The sequence below is a fragment of the Lepidochelys kempii genome, chromosome 5 (genome assembly GCF_965140265.1).
Source record: "Lepidochelys kempii isolate rLepKem1 chromosome 5, rLepKem1.hap2, whole genome shotgun sequence".
Lineage (NCBI taxonomy): Eukaryota > Metazoa > Chordata > Testudines > Cheloniidae > Lepidochelys > Lepidochelys kempii.
The window spans coordinates 135,946,287-135,964,609 of NC_133260.1; the positions used below are offsets into that span (position 1 = coordinate 135,946,287).

The 18,323-nt window shown below is 46.1% G+C and overlaps 1 protein-coding gene across 6 annotated transcripts in view; it reads right to left on the reverse strand.

Annotated features, from left to right (window-relative positions):
* Nucleotides 1–2,954: 2,954 nt before the first annotated feature.
* NCBP1 (nuclear cap binding protein subunit 1) overlaps nucleotides 2,955–18,323 on the reverse strand; it is a 60,052-nt gene continuing 44,683 nt past the window's right edge. For all 6 annotated transcript variants that reach the window (XM_073346045.1, XM_073346044.1, XM_073346043.1 and 3 more), the window contains 6 exons: nucleotides 10,649–10,742; nucleotides 9,264–9,367; nucleotides 7,962–8,076; nucleotides 5,241–5,378; nucleotides 4,696–4,809; nucleotides 2,955–3,710 (listed from right to left, as the gene is read on the reverse strand). In XM_073346045.1, the coding sequence (XP_073202146.1) occupies nucleotides 3,597–3,710; nucleotides 4,696–4,809; nucleotides 5,241–5,378; nucleotides 7,962–8,076; nucleotides 9,264–9,367; nucleotides 10,649–10,742 (679 nt within the window). In that variant the 3' untranslated portion in view covers nucleotides 2,955–3,596. The remainder of the gene's footprint in view (nucleotides 3,711–4,695; nucleotides 4,810–5,240; nucleotides 5,379–7,961; nucleotides 8,077–9,263; nucleotides 9,368–10,648; nucleotides 10,743–18,323) is intronic.

Sequence of the window (18,323 nt, forward strand, 5' to 3'; positions counted from 1 at the left end):
TCCAGATGAGGCCTCACCAATGTCGAATAGAGGGGAACGATCACGTCCCTCGATCTGCTCGCTATGCCCCTACTTATACATCCCAAAATGCCATTGGCCTTCTTGGCAACAAGGGCACACTGCTGACTCATATCCAGCTTCTCGTCCACTGTCACCCCTAGGTCCTTTTCTGCAGAACTGCTGCCTAGCCATTCGGTCCCTACTTAAGCCAATATTAGCCCCCCATCGCCTACAAAAAAGCTGAAGGAGCAAAAAGAATGCAGGCAGAAGTCCAGCAGCAGCGTGGGGGCTCTCCGATGTACTGCCCTGAACACAGCACCTATGAATACCTGCCTTGGGGGCAGGTGGCGGATGTGTGCGCTTGCTGCAAGCATGCTCATGGCCTTCAGAGACGGAGTACAAGCTCTGGAGGCCAGAGTGGCTGAACTGGGAGACAGAGAGGAACAGAGCAGAGCAGTCCTGCCCTCAATCTGAGGCTGTTTCTACAGTACCGCGACAAGTCGACCTATGCTATGCAACTCCAGCTACGTGAATAAATGTAGCTGGAGTCGACGTACCTTAGGTTGAGTAACCACGGGGTCTGCCCGGCCTTCTCATCTCGGGTAGAGTACAGAGATCAACTGGAGAGAGATCTGCTGTCGATTTGGTGGGTCTTCACTAGACCCACTAAATCGACCGCTGGCGATCAATCTCAGAGTGTTGATCCGGGTTGTAGTGAAGACCTGCCCCGAGAGCCGCTGTGCTGTTAAGGAAAGAAGAATATCTTGGGAAAGGAGATCAAACTGGAATGAAGGGAAATGATCCCATAGTTGGGATCCTCCTTCCGGATGAGGTCATGGTGCCCACTTGCACGGAGGATACCGCTCCGAGAGAGGGGAGCCCCGTTATTAGGAAGAGACAGGTAATAGTAATGGGGAATTCAATCATTAGCAATATATATATAGCTGGACTTGCTATGAACAGGAGACCATGAAATGCCTGCCAGCTACATGGAAACTTTTACATTTTTAATAGAGGCTAAAATTAAATGTCTATCTCAAATACAAAAAATCCAGTAAGAGGACCAAAAAATGCCAGTGGCTAAACAGAGTAAAAGAGGCAGTTACAGACAAAAAAAGCATCTTTTAAAAATTGGAAGTCAAATCCTTCTGAGGAAAATAGAAAGGAGCAAAAACTCTGGCAAGTCAAAGTATAATAAGCAGGCCAAAAAAATTCAAAGAACTAGCAAAAGATAAAAACTAACAGCAAAAATGTTTAAGTACCTCAGAAGCAGGAAGCTGCCAAACAGTCAGTGGGGCTGATGGACAGCGAGGTGCTAAAGGAGCGCTCAGGGAAGACAAGGCTGTAGCAGAGAAGCTAAATGAGTTCTTTGCATTGGCCTTCACTGCAGAGGATTGAGGAACATTCCCACACCTGAACCATTCCTATTGGGTGACAAATCTGAGGACTGGTCTCAGATTGAGGTGTGAGTAGAGGTGGTTTTGGAACAAAATTAATAAATTATATAGTAATAAGTCACTGGGACCAGATGGTATTCACCCGAGAGTTCTGAAGGATCTAAAATATGAAACTGTAGAACTACGGTTATAAATCTCCCCACTGTATTTTCCACTGAATGCATCCAACGAAGTGAGCTGTAGCTCACGAAAGCTTATGCTCAAATAAATTTGTTAGTCTCTAAGGTGCCACAAGTATTCCTTTTCTTTTTGCAGATACAGACTAACACGGCTGAAACTCTGTAATCAGTAGAACTACTAACTGTGGTATGAACTTATCACTTAAATCAGCCTCTGTGCCAGATGACTTGAGGATAGCTAGTGTGACACCAATTTTTAAGAAAGGTTCCAGAGGTGATCCTGGAAATTACAGGCCAGTAAGCCTAACTTCAGTACCATGCAAACTGGCTGAAACTACATAAAGAACAGAATTATCACACAAGTGAATATGATGTGTTGGGGAAGAGTCCACACAGCTTTTATAAAGGGAAATCATGCCTCACCAATTATTAGAATTCTTTAAGAGGGTCAACAAATGTGGACAAGGGTGATAGTGCACTCGGACTTTTAAAAGCCTTTGACAAGGTCCCTCAAAGGCTCTTAAGCAAAATAAGCTGTCATGGTGTAAGATGGAACGTTCTCTCATGGATCAGTAACTGGTTAAAAGACAGAACACAAAGTGTAGGAATAAATGGTCAGTTTTCAGAATGGAGAGGGGTAAATAGAGCTCTCCAGGGATCTGTGCTGGGACCAGTGCTGTTCAAAATAGTCATAAATGATCTGGAAAAAGGGGTAAATGGTGAGGTGGTAAAATTTATAGATGATACAAAATTACTCAAGACAGTAGAGTCCAAAGCAGACTGCGAAGAGTTAAAGAGATCTCAAAACTGGGTGACTCGGCAATAAAATGGTAAATAAAGTTCCATGTTGATATATGCAAAATAATGAACACTGGAAAACATAATCCCAACTATACATACAAAGCGATGGGGTCTCAATTAGCTGCCCAAGGAAGGGATCTTGGAGTCATCATGGACAGCTCTCTGAAAACATCCATCCACTGTGCAGCGGCAGTCAAAAAAGCTAACAATGTTAGGAACCATTAGGAGGGATAGATAATAAAACAGAAAATATAATACCTCTATATAAATCCATGGTACATCCTACACCTTGAATACTGCATGTAGTTCTGGTTGCCCCATCTCAAAAAAGATGCATTAGATGTGGAAAAAGTACACAGAAGGGCAACAAAAATGATTAGGGGTATGGAATAGGCACTGTAAGGTGGTAACTCATCTTTTTAGGGTGTTGGAAAGTAGCAATATATTCCTCAGAAGATGTCAGCATGAAGCTTCCCAATTGTTAACAGTTCCTACAAAACCTTTTGTAATGAACAGTTATGTTTATGAGCAGCATAATGTTTGTAATTACTGTAATAAAAAAAGACCAGACAATAGATTTAAAAAACATATTTCAACTGTATTTCAACCATTCTCTTTCAAACTGTGAAAGTCTATTCAGTTTGGTAATAAACTCATCATATGCTCTAGACTACTTTGTAAGCTTGACTCAGCGTTTCACATGCCTGAAGTTAAGATACTTTTCCTCTGCCTAACTAAAGAGAATTTATCGAGTTGCTCACTGAAGAGTTGCATGTCTATCACATTCACAAGACGCTCTATGACCTGCTTCACATTATGGTAATTGGGGGAATTGTTTGTTTTAAGATTAGGCAGAGGTAACCAATTCTCTAATATTTTCCCTATTTATTTTTATATAAACAACAGAGGGCAGAAACAAAAAAACCAAAAACAAATGCTATGATGAAGCCAACATTCAAATCATTTAAAATTAAAAGGACAAATTAAAAGAATTCATAATTATTCCACACCAGTCCTCTACCAGTCATAGCAAAGGCCTAGGACGCTAAAACAGTTGATGTCTGGTAGAGTACTGTACTGTATCATTTATGCAGAAGAACATATTAAGCCATCTTGAATTCAAAGCTTCTTCCTTCCCCACGTCAAGTTTTCCCCTTTTTGTTTAAAAATACGAAATCAGTTTAAGTCCTGCAGATAAGACTCAGCATGTGAAAAATTCTCAGGCCTGCAGAGCACAGAATTGCTGAAACACAGCCAATATGTGATGGTCCAGTTCAGCTGTAAACAGAAGGTTCTCCAAGGTCAGCATGTACTGCTGGATTATCTGGTGGTGCTGCAGACAGAGACAGACAGCTTTAGTACTCTTAGTTGCCTTTATGTACCAAAACATGCAGAGAAAAGAACATGCATCAAACACAGGAGCCAAACTTTTGGCCAGACCTTAGGGCTACACTGGGTACTGGGCAGGGCTGCACGTAATTTCTACCACCTGCAAGGAAGGTGTAGCCTGGAGAAATGACAGGATGTAGAAACTGCATTTGCGTTTGTATCTTGAATTGCTAAGTGCTGTACTCTCCCTGTGCGAAACAACCTGGAAAATGCTAGCAATGGTGACTCTGCAGTCCTGATCCTGAAGTGCGTTGTGGGTGGGCCTCTGCACATGCATGGAGGTAACTGTAGGATTGAATATACTACTAGGAGGCCATGTAAACTTTGTTTACAAATATGGGAGAGTAATCCACATGAAGAATTACATACCATATCCTGTACAGTTACCAACTAGTATTCACAGAGAGGACCACTTTCAATTTCTTGGCCTGTCACTTTCAGCCAAGTCACCAAAAACTTTAGTCTTTTTACACTGGTTACCAGATATTAAAAAGAGACAGCAGAGTTCCAAAGTTCTTGTGGTTTAATAGGGGTCTTTAAACATTTCCTCCCAGGGCTGCAGTCATTTCACAGATAAAGTTTTTACAACTACCCTCTCTCAATCCATTCTTGGCACTTACATATAATAGCACCTCTTAGCGGATCTTCAAGTGCCTTTACAAGCATGGAGTCTTGATATATCCCTTACGCTTTGTATTAACTATCCCTCCATTGTAAAATGGATGTAAAACAAATAGTTTACCTACAGTAACAGTCACTGGCAAAACTGGGATTAGAAGCAAGGAGACCTACGCACTACCCCCTTTGCTAACCAATTAGGACAACACTGCCCCACCCAGCTGTCTTAATTAAATGAAGTGGATGAGGCTAGATGAACAGGACTGATTCTCAAATCACTAAGCATTATCCACCTGCTGAACGAGACCAACCTGTAAGAAGATTTGTTGCAGTCTCTCTATACAGTTCTTGTACCAAGGCGTAATTACATCAATCCCACCAGTTTCACACCGCACTAAATGCTCGGTTAATATCATAATGAAACGCTAAAAAAGAGAATAGTTTTAAGGAAGTACTGGTTAAGCATGTCTTGGAACATGAAGGAACATACTTATCTAAGATTAGTGAGTTATTATTCTGGACAAAATAATCCATGAGATATTCTACAGACAGAAGTTTTGAACAATCAAGTCTGAAGAATTCATTTAAATTAAGAGATACTAAACACTGCATTTAGACAAACACTGCCTTTTGCTTATTCAAGAAAGGCGCAATCTGGTATAAGAACTCCTTTATTCAAACATTTTGAAGTTAAACAAATCCTCTCTAGGGGAAACCTAGAAGTTTCTTGCTCTGGAGTGGCTGGACCACATTACTAGCTTCCATAGTAAAGCTATTCATCCTTCCCCATACCCTCCGAATTCTAGCCCCCTTAAAAGTTGAGGGTTGCCAGAGGGACAAAATCCCACACTGTTACCTGGAATATAACAAGGAAGAGATTCTTTTGTTCACTCTGAGCAGACTCTACTTTCTCCTGCAAGCGTTCTATCTGCTCTTCCAATGGTCCATCTTCCCTATCGCTGCTTCGGTCATCGTCGTCGTCGTCACTGTCTCGCTGGAAGTGAAAGTAACAAAGTTACTGACACAGCCAACCATGGTAAAGTTTAGCTAGTGAGATCCTGGTAGTGCTCATACTACAACACATGTGCATAGCTGCTAGCAACTTGCCTAATGAGGCCTCAAGGGAAGTGGAGCTGCTCTGTAATCACTTATCAATACTGTAAATTGACTGCATTCATGGGTTGTTTACTATATGAATATGCTGCTTTAGTTTACATGGGGCTGGTAGGGAAGAGGAATAGCTAAGGATAGACCACTTTTCAGCAAACACTTGCACTGAGAAGAGATGCTGCCAGGACAGGACAAGGAGATCAAAAGAACTGCGACAGGTTTAAAAAGGAAGATTCCTCCTCCCTCGTCCCCGAGAGGTGGGGAGTTGTCTGATGGAACCAAACAGACAGACACACCCACACAGTGGAGATGTCTGAAGAAGTTAGGCCAGCTTCGTTTACCTGCCAGGGATGGTAAGGTTGTTTTAAAATCTTTAAATGCTTTGTTTCTACTGCTAAAAAACCATCTTGGTTTAGAAAGGCTGCGCGGTCAACAACCACAATATTGGTCACAGACTCCTGAATGGAAGAACAGCAGGTGCCAGAACGCAGTAGAATCTGCTGGGTGTGCACATAGTTAATACCCTGCGTGCTGGGCCTGGTCTAAGAGTACCCCGGGAGAGGTAAAGGCACAAGGCTGGACAGTGGAGAGGGTGCACTCGGAGACCAGGAAGGGGAGAGAGGTGCAGTTAGCCCTTGTAATTGTGACATGGGCTCACTGTGGTGCTCCTTACGAAAGGAGAATTTAGATAACAGTTACTGTCTGTCCCCCTAATCTATTTAAAAAAAAAAAAAAAAAGCATCTTCAGAACTGCCATTTGACCCTTAGCACCTAGCCATGAGTCAGTCAAGGGAAGTTATACAAAGAACTAAATGTAGTTTAGTAGGAAATAAGGAATTAGGCAGATGAAGGTTTTGACTGCAGGTATTATTTGCTTTGTTATTCTCACGAAAGATTGTTTTTCTGCACATCTGTCCAGAAATTAAACAGCTATAAACTTCAAATATTTGTAGAAATACTATATGCAAAACCAATTTAGGATGACAAAACTAGGGCCCCTGTGTTAAGTAATCCAAGAGGTGTGATTGCTTGCATAAAAACTGACAAGCAAGTACTTTTCTTCCTCTGCAGCCCTGAATGTAACTTTTCTTCAAAACAGCTTATATCCGCATTAACACATTATAGGTCCAGTCATCTAAGGATATAGTGCAGGGAAGCATCATTCACACAACACAGTCTACAGTATTGTTCAGAACTGAATTCCAACATAACCGGAAATGCATTAAATAAAACTAATTATGCTAAAGATAACGGAGAAGACACTCAAGGTACTAAGTGCTTCTAATGCCCATACAGACTTTATGCGGAGGGGCAAGACTCAATTTTTTCCCCACAAGTGTAGTTTGGGATGTCAATCAATCAGTTTCTTCAGACATTATCAGCTTTCCCATTTAATCTATTTTGACATTCAGTTATCCTTGGAACCAAAATAATGTGTTTTAAAATAATACTGAAATCGTTACACACAAGGGATAATGTTTAAAGCTTTAACATCTTGTTTAGTAACTTCTGGGGGTAAGGTCACACATGGGGATTCACAATGTATTCAGAGCAAACAAAAAGAGTATGTGAAACTGTCAAAATCCAGAAGCATGCCCTGGAACGTAGTGGCAGCGTAAGCATGGGACAGTAGGTCAGTTGAGTCCCCCAGCTTCTCTACCATGACTAGCCTCTCTAATTTGCTTTTCTGTAATATTTATCAAGTTACTAAATGATATATCTACAAGTTTGAAGACGAACCTTTTATCTGCAACTACAGTAAAGCTGAAATACTGAAAATACAATTTCCATTGCTACACAAGAATGTAACAGAAAACGAGAGTGAGTTAGCTGAGAGGTAGCTGTCACTGAAGCATCTATAGTTGGCAACAAAAATTTAGTGTTCTTTTGTAGGTTTCAGAGGAACAGCCGTGTTAGTCTGTATTCGCAAAAAGAAAAGGAGTACTTGTGGCACCTTAGAGACTAACCAATTTATTTGAGCATGAGCTTTCGTGAGCTACAGCTCACTTCATCTGATGAAGTGAGCTGTAGCTCACGAAAGCTCATGCTCAAATAAATTGGTTAGTCTCTAAGGTGCCACAAGTACTCCTTTTCTTTTTGTTCTTTTGTAGTTACCTCATGAGAAAGAGCTAAAAAAGCAGTAAAGGAACGTAAACTGAGCTCCATTTACTTTGACTTCTTGGCTGTAACAGCCTTTACAGCTGTATTTGAAGTTCATGTTAGTATCACAATCCCTGTGGAATCCAAGTCAATATCTATGTGCTACTGATGGGTATAATGTTGTAGAAACATTTACAGCATATTTATTTTGTGACTCTCAGAGCAAGTCTCATATCAGTTGACATGCATCCTGCCACAGAAAAAGTATGATTTAGTCTGAAATGCAGTAAATGTGAAATTTACATGGCTTTACTTCAATAGACTAGTGCTACTAATATATTTACAAGATACAAAACAAGACACTTACTCGTTTGTGTTGCCTGGCTAATCTTGCTTTAGTCTCCTCTAGTTCCTTTTGGATCTTCACTACATGCTTGTTCATCTTACGAATTGTGGAGTGTAAGATCTCCCAGATATAGAACCTACCAGAGAACCAATTATAATCTTATTGTAGCCGGTAACAAAATACAAAACACAGTAAATAGTAAACTGTAAAAGAGCAGAGAGAAAAAAATCACACGTCTAAAATCTAAAATCTTAGCTGTATTTTAGCCCCAACCTTCTTACTCATTCAGACTAACAGTGCGGGTTTCAAGTGTTACCAGAACGTATTAAGAGTACATAATTTATTACAGAAATGCATGCAGAGGAAGAATTTTCCAAAGTTTCAGCTATAACCTGAATTTCTTTGCAATTTATGCAACTTATGCATGTGAAGTACCAATATTAATACTAGGGGAGTACACTTAAACAGGTGGGTCTTCCTATTACTAACAGTGGGATCTTTCCTCCATTTTTCCTTGAACATGAGTGGTGTTCTATTTTGAATGTATTCAGGAATGCATGAAGCACATCATGGATTTGTTTTGTTAGAATGTTCTAAGTCAAGAGAGTTAAAAAACGTCACGAAGCTAGAGTCTCCACAGGATACTGTCATGTGGTATCCTTTTCTTTAATGATTTGGATACTCAGTGTAACTATATGAACAAATAAACTGACTTTAAAAAAGTAATTATCTGAATACAATGTACTATTAACTTATAGGACTGACAGTGATAAGTATAATTCACAAAGGTATAGCAACAACAGTACCTGCAATTATAGATGATAGTTACATGAACCAGTCTGTGTCTGGGACGTTCTCCCCACCCCCAATTAATTATTATTATTATTTGTATTGCAGCAGCACCTAGGAACCTCAGCCACATATCATGTTCCCATTGTGCTAAACTAGTGCAGACCAATACAGTCCCTATGCCAACAAGCAGTTTGCATGGTGACTGTAGAGGTGTACCTTCCTCAGAGGCACACTGAAGTTATAGGCCATTGTCCGGAAACTAGACAAGATGGATTCTTGGGTTCCTTATAAACCTGCACCTCAACTCTAAATGGAAAATGTTGAATGACATATATCCTTTTGGAGGGGTTGACAGGTAGGTTGTGTATGAAGTGCAAAGGTAATTTTTATTTTTTAAAAATTGTTTGCTCACCATAATAGCCAAGAATTTGTGCAAAGTAAACTGGTATTCCGTGTACATTATCCACAAAGTGAAAATATGTCCAAGCCAACTGAATGTTAGTTTCAGCAACAGAGAATTCGTTTTGTTACCTAGTAAAATCATGAGCAAGCTCTGGAGAGAAGATCCAGTTTGCTACGGCAGCACAATCAACTATCTGCGTCCGAATCATCTTATCCACAAGCACAGCAATCATCTTGTGAGAGAGGGGGGAAAAAAAAAATCTGTTTACTATATTAGAGCATCATGATACCTACGGTAATAAGAGATATTCAATCCTACCTGTTCATTGCTGGTATGAAACACAGGAATAGGTGCTATCAGTTATAGCTTCTCCAGTGACCCTCTGCTTAACAGCCATCATTAGCTAGTGCAGCATGAATGCCCTCTGCAAGGGCAGTTGCTTCTCTAGAGGCCTGAGGCAACAGCGTGTGCAGAGGAGTTTAACTAAAGGTGCAATTTTTACCAGATACGAGTAAGCTGGTGTGACGGTCACACTGAACTAGTTTTAAGATCACCCACACACAGTGTTAACACTAGAAGACCTGCAACAATTTAACTAAATCTGTATCTACATTTGGTTCAATTGGTGAGCACTAACTACTGCTGAATCTCAGTAACACAGCCAAACAATTAAGGTTGTATTTACCTCAATTAAGCAACAGCCACATCACAAAACCAATCTGCCACATCAGTTGATCCAGTCAATTCTACAAGCACATTGCCTTGAGCCCAAGTTTATCGTAACACTTTTTTTTTTTTTTTTTAATTTCAAGTAATGTCTGCAGTCAGAGCAAGTTCTAAGTGATAGACTTTTATTTCTTTGAAGCATTTGGTCCAAGTTTAGATTTTGTAATACAAACTCTTACAAAAAACTTAAGATCAAGAGAAATGATTCCATAATATTAACCACCCCAGTGGAAACGGCTGTTTTAATAAGAGCCATTCTCTTGCAGGGTTAGCAACTCAAACGCTGCACTGAGAAGATGATCGTCAAATTGCCATCAATTTGGAATAAATGCTGAAAGGAGGTAGCATAGTGAGAAACAGCTAAAAATGTGATATCTAATCTAAGATGCAAAAAGAAAAGGAGTACTTGTGGCACCTTAGAGACTAACCAATTTATTTGAGCATAAGCAAAGCTCATGAGCAAAGCTCATGCTCAAATAAATTGGTTAGTCTCTAAGGTGCCACAAGTACTCCTTTTCTTTTTGCGAATACAGACTAACACGGCTGTTACTCTGAAACCTAATCTAAGATGCTGTTAGTAACACCAGTAAATACTTTGAATTTTTTCTACTAAACAATTTAAGTAAACAGTGGCCAGGCCTTTTTTTTTTTTTTAATAAAGTGAGCATAAAATGCAACGCTGTCTTTGCAAACAATTCAGTTTCTAGGCTTCTCAGTGTTCATTTTGTTGTATCCGATTATCGTGAGAATGCAAGCTTCAATAAACATCTGAAACCACAACTCTTACCTGTGGATGGTTCTTCCAGACCTCATACACAACCCTCAGCACATGGAGCTTCCCCTCATCACTTTCAGCGAGTGTTTTGAAGACTTCATGAAACCTTATTATAACAAATAAAAGCAATCAGTGGATGCACTGCAAGTCGTTGAAGTGGTCCAGTAAAAGTTTGGTTGAGAGTATGCCTACGCAGCCTACGGTAGTGAGCCTCACAGACCGAGTCAACAGACCGGGGCTCGCACTACAGCACTAAAAGTAGCTGTGTAGACTCTGCAGCTCAGGCTAGAGCTAGGGAGGGGGGCGGGTTCAGAGGCCAAGCTGCAACTTCAAAGCGCTGTCCGTACAGCCATTTTTTAGCACAGTAGTATGAACCTCGCAAGCCCGAGTCCACGGACCCAGGCTGGGAGGCTCACTGCTACCGGCTGTGCAGACACTCTCACTGTGACCCATTCATGGGGATTCTCTGATAGGCCATGTCTACACAGGAACACTTTGGAAAGTTAAGGCAGATGAACTACTAGTTTGAAGCCGACGAGAGTAAAGCCCCCATGTGGATGATCTCGCTTCGGAGTAAAGTGAAGCAATTAGGCTGCGGCAAGCCAGGGTGTGAATCTTCCCCACACTAGCCCGCTGTGGTCTCATGGTCTGCGCGAGCCCTGACGATGCGTGTTAAAGCACTCTAACAAACTGTTAAAGTGCGTCATCAGGATGCCCACAGTTAGACCTAGACTAGCAGGCTAGTGTGGAGTAATTCACACCCCAGTTGGACGCAGTCTAATTGTTCATGTAGACAAGTCCCTAATGGAATTTAATCTATAGCGAATTATTGCCACTTTTCTCCTGAATGAGAGCAGCCACGCATGGATTTAACATTTTAACTTACCCCTTTAGTTGATTTGCCTTAACGTATCTGAGTGCTCCAGTGTAGACATGCCCTTGTAGCGTATTATCCCATACACTCCACAGCAGACGATCCTCCAACAACTCCCCTGCTAAGTTTTGTTGGTGTTTGAATGTGAGTGTCATAACAGAAGTTGTTAAGACATAAAATGTAAATTACCAGTTTAAGACCCAATGCTACAATTGATGGTGCCAGGTGTGCCAGTGACGGCAAGAAGGCTCCCTGGCCACAGCAGGCTGCCAGTGTATCATCACTTGCAGGTCGGGGCCAGCCAGGCTCGAAATTGCTACACTTCTTCCAGGGGCAGTTTATGCAGCACCTTTCTGAATTTAAGCAGCAATATAACCTGAAAACATTTCAAGTTTCACTGCTAGTTCAGAAACCAATATACGGATTTGGGAGTGAACGGATTCAGAATGTACTTACATGAAGTGCCACGTTTTAGCACAGCATATGGTATCTACATACACAATGTTTGATCAAGAGAAATTTAAAGAACATATTTTAGACAGTTGCAACAGAATATCTACGAGTTCAAATGTTTCTGTACCAGAAGCTCGGAATCAAAAATCCAGTAAAAAATTCTAGGATGTATTTTATCTTGCTTAGGCAAATTTAAGACATTTCTATCAAAAAGCTTTTGATTTAATGTATGGTTTTATCCTGACAATTACTTGTGTCGTATTTAAAATTACTTAGTTGGTATTTTATTGTGCAACACCAAGGATCGTTGGTAGACAGGTGTTACCCAGTTAACGTAAGGTTATGCCGCTTGCTCTTTGGGACATTCAACACATAGGTTTACCTATTTATCAGCTGCTCCTGCTCCAAGATGTCCCGATATATGCAGTGCTCATGACCTCACATGTAGAGCCAGACTGCAAGGGGGAGGGGGGGGGGGAGGTCATATGAGGGATTTTCCCTACTATATGGCAGGGTTTTGCAAATATAGAGGTATTTTATATTCCAAAAGGTAATGTAAAAAAAATTGGCAAAACTCTGCCATATAGTAAAGAAATGCACCACTTACCTGCCCCCCTTTGTGCCACCCCTGGGTAGTAGGGATGTTGCCAGCACAGTGCACAACTGGAACATTTAACCAGGAGCAGGGGATGCTTGAAACCAGGGCGCAGGGTCATCTGAAAGTAAGGGTAACAAGTATGTTTTGAAATCTAATTGCTATCTGGGGCATCCTGACATAATGCAACCACTAAGTACAGCACTAGCAAGTCACCTTTGAGAAAGACACAAGTCATAAGATACTGATTGCACTGTGCTCATTTCCAACTCTTACTTTTCCTAAGTACCATCCGGTAACAGCTCTGTTTGTATTGTGGTCTTTGCTAGAGTTTACTAACCCAACATGAAAATAAAACCCAGGAATGTGTGTGTTAGTTTTTTTGGCCCTTACAAGATGAAGACAGAAACAAAAATTCACACAAGGCTGGAATTCTACACAGAAACTGATTCAGCAAAAAAGACAGGAAGTTTTTCCCCTAGCAGTACCCGTAGGGGGAGCACCGCAGCGACCCCTGGAGTGGTGCCTCCATGGTGTGGTATAAGGGGCGCTGTGTGCTCCCCCCACCCTCAGTTCCTTCTTGCCAGACAACTCCGACAGAGGGGAAGGAGGGCGGGATGTGGAATAGACACGAGCAACACATCTCGAAGAACACCAGTTACAGAACAGGTAACTGTCTTTTCTTCTTTGAGTGATTGCTCACATGTATTCCACAATAGGTGATTCCAAGCTATACCTGTTGGAGGCAGGAGGAGTTCACAGATCCCCGGACAGAGCACGGGATCCTGCCGAACCTGGTGTCATCCCTGGTTTGGGAGACAATCGCATAGAGCGAGGTAAACATGTGAACCGAAGACCAAGTGGCGGCCCTACAAATATTCTGGATGGGGACGTGGGCCACAAAGGCAGCCGACGAGGCCTGGGCCCGGGCCCGAGTTGAGTGTGCCTTTACAATGGGCGGCGGGGGAACACCCGCCAGATCATAACAGGTGCGAATGCACGAGGTGATCCAGTGGGAGAGGCGCTGGGTGGAAATCGACCGACCCTGCATGCGTTCAGCTGAGGCAACAAACAGTTGAGAGGACTTCCTGAACGGCTTAGTCCGTTCCAGGTAGAAGGCCAGCGTCCTACTCACGTCGACTGTGTGGAGGCGGCGTTCCTCACTGGACGCATGGGGCTCGGGGCAGAGGACAGGCAGGAAAATGTCCTGGCCCAAGTGATAGGCGGAGACCATCTTAGGGAGGAACATGGGATGTGGCCGGAGCTGAACCTTATCCTTATGAAAAACCATGTACGGGGGTTCGGAGGTCAGGGCCCTGAGCTCCGAGAACTGCCTGGTCGATGTGATAGCAACCAGGAAGGCCACCTTCCACGAGAGGTGAGACCAGGAGCATGTGGTCAGAGGTTCAAACGGGGGCCCCGTGAGACGGGATAACACCAAGTTCAGGTCCCATGGCAGGACAGGTGGCCTAGCACATGGGAAAAAGACAGTTCAATCCCTTAAGCAATCATCCAGTCATAGCATGGCAGAACACCGTGTGTCCCTGCACCGGCGGATGGAAGGCCGATATGGCCAACAGGTGCACCCTGACCGACGAAAAAGCCAGGCTTTGGGCTCTAAGGTGAAGGAGGTAGTCCAGGATAAGCTGGATTGGGGCGGCCACCGGGGAAACACCTGCTTGGCGGCCCATCTGGAGAACCGGGATCACTTCGCCACGTAGGCACAGCGTGTGGAGGGCCGTCTACTTTCCAGAAGAACGCGCTGGACCCCCTCCTAACACATCCGCTCCTCCCCACCTAGCCATTGAGCAGCCACGCCGTGAGGTGGAGAGCCGCTAGGCTGGGAGGGAGGAGGCAGCCCCGGTCCTGGGAGAGCAGGTCCGGGTGGAGCGGCAATGGCTGCTGCGGAGCCACTGCCAGGCCATGAGGGTCCCGTACCAATACTGCCGGGGCCATGCCGGGACAATCAAGAGAACCCGGGCCTTGTCCATTGTTACTTTCTCCAGGACCCTGCTGATGAGGGGGAACGGAGGGGAACACATAGAGTAACTGGTGCGACCAGGACAGGAGAAAGGCATCTGAGATGGCGCCCTTTCCCAGACCCCCCTGGAGCAGAACCGGGGGCAGCACCAGTTCTGTCTCATCGCGAACAGGTCCACCTGGGGAGTTCCCCACACTTGGAAGAGCTGGTGAGCCACTTCCGGGTGGAAAGACCATTTGTGCTAGGAGGAGAAGTCCCTGCTCTTGCGGGCGCCCGGCAGGTGGAAGGCCCTCAGGGAGATGTCGTGGGCTATGCAGAAGTCCCACAGTCTGAGGGCTTCGCGGCAGAGGGCGGAGGATTGGGTCCTGCCTTGCCTGTTGATATAGAACACCGAGGCCATATTGTCCTTGAGGACCCTGATCACCTTGCCCTATAAGTGCGAGCAGAAGGCCACACACACACCAGACACACCGCCCTGAATTCCTTGACATTTATGTGTAGGGATAGCTCCAGGGCCGACCACAGCCCTTGGGTCTGAATGGTCCCCACATGGGCCCCCCAACCCAGGTCCGATGCATCGGACACCAGCTCCAACGACAGGGCCCTGCCTCAGAAAGGGACCCCTTGGAGCATGTTGTTCAGGGTGGACCACCACCGAAGGGAGGCAATCACCAGGTCGGGCACGGTGAGGACCTTGTCCATCCTGTCCCGGGCCTGGGAGAACTCAGAGGCCAGCCAAAGCTGGAGGGGCCTCATTTGGAGCTTGGCATGGCAGACCACATACGTGCACACCGACATGTGACCCAGGAGCTGGAGGCATGCTCTGGACGTTGTCACAGGGAACTCTGTGACCATGTCAATGAGCCCCTTTAGGGTCTCGAATCTGTCCGGTGGAAGGTAGACCGTGGCTAATGAGGTGCCAGGAGCTCCCTGATATACTCTATGTGCTGGACTGGGACTAACATGGACTTGGTGTCATTTATTAACAGGAAACTGAGGAAGCGTCTGTGCCCCTCGAATATGTGGATGTGGAAATACGCGTCCTACAGATCCAGGGCGGCGTACCAATCCCCTGGATCCAGGGAGGGGATGATGGAGGCCAGGGAGACCATGCAGAACTTGAGTTTGACCATAAACTGGTTCAGATCCCGCAGATCCAGGACGGGCCTGAGTCCCCCTTCGGCCTTCGGGATAAGAAAATAGCGGGAGTAGAACCCCTTGCCTCTGAACTCCCCGGGGACCATTTCCACTGCTCCCAGGTCTAGGAGCAGCCCTACCTCCTGCTCTAACAGGGCTTTGTGCGAAGGATCCCCCAGAAGGAACTGGGGTGGGGGATGGTTGGGTGGGGGCGAAACAAATTGCAGCTTGTAGCCCCGGGAGACCGTGTTGAGGACCAGCGGTCCGAGGTTAGTCGCGACCACTCCGGGAGGAAAGCACACAACCGATTGCAGAAGGGAAGCTTTATTGAGGGGGGAAATCCCCTTCAGGAACTGTCAGGGTGCCGCCCGGCGTCCCATCAAAACTGCCTTTTCCCCGGCTGCTTGCCCTTGGAGGACCTAGGCTGCGGGGCAGGCCGTGACTGCCGCTGAGCGTGCCCTCTTATAGTCTCCCGACTTTTTATAGGCAGCCTCGTACTTAGGCTGCACAGCCAGAGCAGGGGCCTGCTGCAGCTTAAACTTAGTTTTGGCTGGAGCCGGAACATGAAGACCCAGGGTCTGCAGGGTCGTGTGGGAGTCCTTCACGCCATGCAGCTGTGTATCTGTTTGTTCCTGGTGGAAACCACCACAGCCTGGTGGTTTGCCACCCGCAATTGGAAACTCGAGGATGAATAAACCTTTCTGCCAAGAGTCCAGCCTCCTTGAGTCTTTATTTTTCGGAGAGGGGGATGGTTGGCCCTGCTGCTCCCTGTGGTTGACTGACTCGACCACTAGGGAGTTGGGCATCGGGTGGGTGTAGAGGTACTCGTGCCCCTTGGTGGGTACAAAGTACTTGTATTCTGCCTTCTTCGAGATGGGGGCCAGGGAAGCCGGCGTTTGCCACAGGGTATTTGAGATCCTTGCCACCCCCTCATGGAGGGGCAATGTCACCCTTCCCGGTGCCGAAAATGACAGTACATTGAACAGGGAGACCGAGGGCTCCTCCAGCTCCTCTGCCTGGAGGTGAAGGCTCGATGCCACCCGTTTTAAAGGTTCTTGATGGGCCCTAAAGTCCTCCTGTGGGACGGAAGGGTGCAGGGCCGCCTCATCTGGGGAGGGTGAGGAAGCCGGTATGGTGCTCTGGGTATCCACTGGCACCAGAGGGTCCACCACCTGGTCGGTCTCCAGGCACAGTGACGAGGATGTACGTCCCACCGACCCTCTCCTCGGAGGCCTGGAAAGAGAGGCCGACGGCACCTCTGAGGCTCCAGCTACCGAGAGGGCCCCCACCAGGGGTCGCGTTGGAAGTCACTGTGCCCACTGGTACCGCTGTGGCACCGACGGCCCCGGCTGTTCGGCCTGGTCCATGGAAGGGCGACTACGAGCGGAGCCCGGGCTGACAAACAACCTGCCGCTGCCACGGGACCAGGAGGAATGGCGGTGCCAGGAGCGGCGTCACCCACAGTATCGCGACCTTGATGCAGAGGACCAGTACTGCCTGTAGCTGCTGCTCCGCGATCTGCTCTGACAGGTGGACCCGTGATGGCGTGGTGCCGGCGATCTACACCCCGGGCTGCGGAGACTGTGCCTTGGCAGAGACTTGGAGCGGGATTCCGAGTGGGAATGGCGTCAATGTCCGTGCTGTGAACGGCTGCGGTAACCCCTGAGAGACGAGAACCTCTGGTGAGGTCTGCCTCGGACCCATCGGTAATTGCTCCGCAGCGTGGAGCAGTGCCGGGAGTCCTGGTCAGACGCTACCCAACCAGACAGTCTGGTGGGAGTTGAGGATGAGCCACGTGGACTACGTCCTGAACAGTTGCTGGGCAGAGAATAGCGTCGGGAACGTTCCCGCGACCGGTGCCACGTAGGGGGCGACTGTGAAGAACCCAGTGGTGGCTTGCCTCTGGAGCAGGAGGCCGACAATGGCGGCGCTCCTGGTACCGGCATGGTCATGTTGTCTCCGGCTGCCTGCAGGGCCTCCAGTGTGGACGGCATCCGGACATCTGGGGAGGCCTGTTCCGACGTGGTCGGGCTACTCCACTCAACAAGATTTGGAAGCCTAGAGGCTGGAGGGGATCGAGGACTGCCCGACAAGTGTCTAGTCTCTGCCCCTGGTTTACCTCGGTGCCACTGCGAAGAATGCACTCTCTTAGCCTTCTTATGACCCATAGACAGGGAGCAGTGCTGACTGGTCGATGGCACCGGAAGCGGCGTGCCAGAGCCGGGGTCAGCACCAACTCCATGAGAATGGCCCGAAGCCTAATGTCTGTTTCTCTCTTAGTCCAAGGTTTAAACAACTTGCAAATTTTGCAATGATCACTAATATGGGTCTCACCCAAACAGCCTAGACAGTCTGAGTGTGGATCACTACTTGGCATAGATCACCTACAAGTGTCGCACGCCTTAAAACCCGGGGCGCGGGGCATACCGTGGTCTGGGTACTCTAACTAAATGAAGTAACTGTAACAGCTAACTAACGACAGGTACTAGCACTGAACGAACGAAAAGTTCTGGGGACGAGCTACAGCAAAGCTGGAGCAGCAGTTCCGATGCACCTTCGCCGAAGGCAAGAAGGAACGGAGGATGGGGGGAAGGCACACCTTATAACGCGCCATGGAGGTGCCACTCCAGGGGTCGCTGGGGTGCTG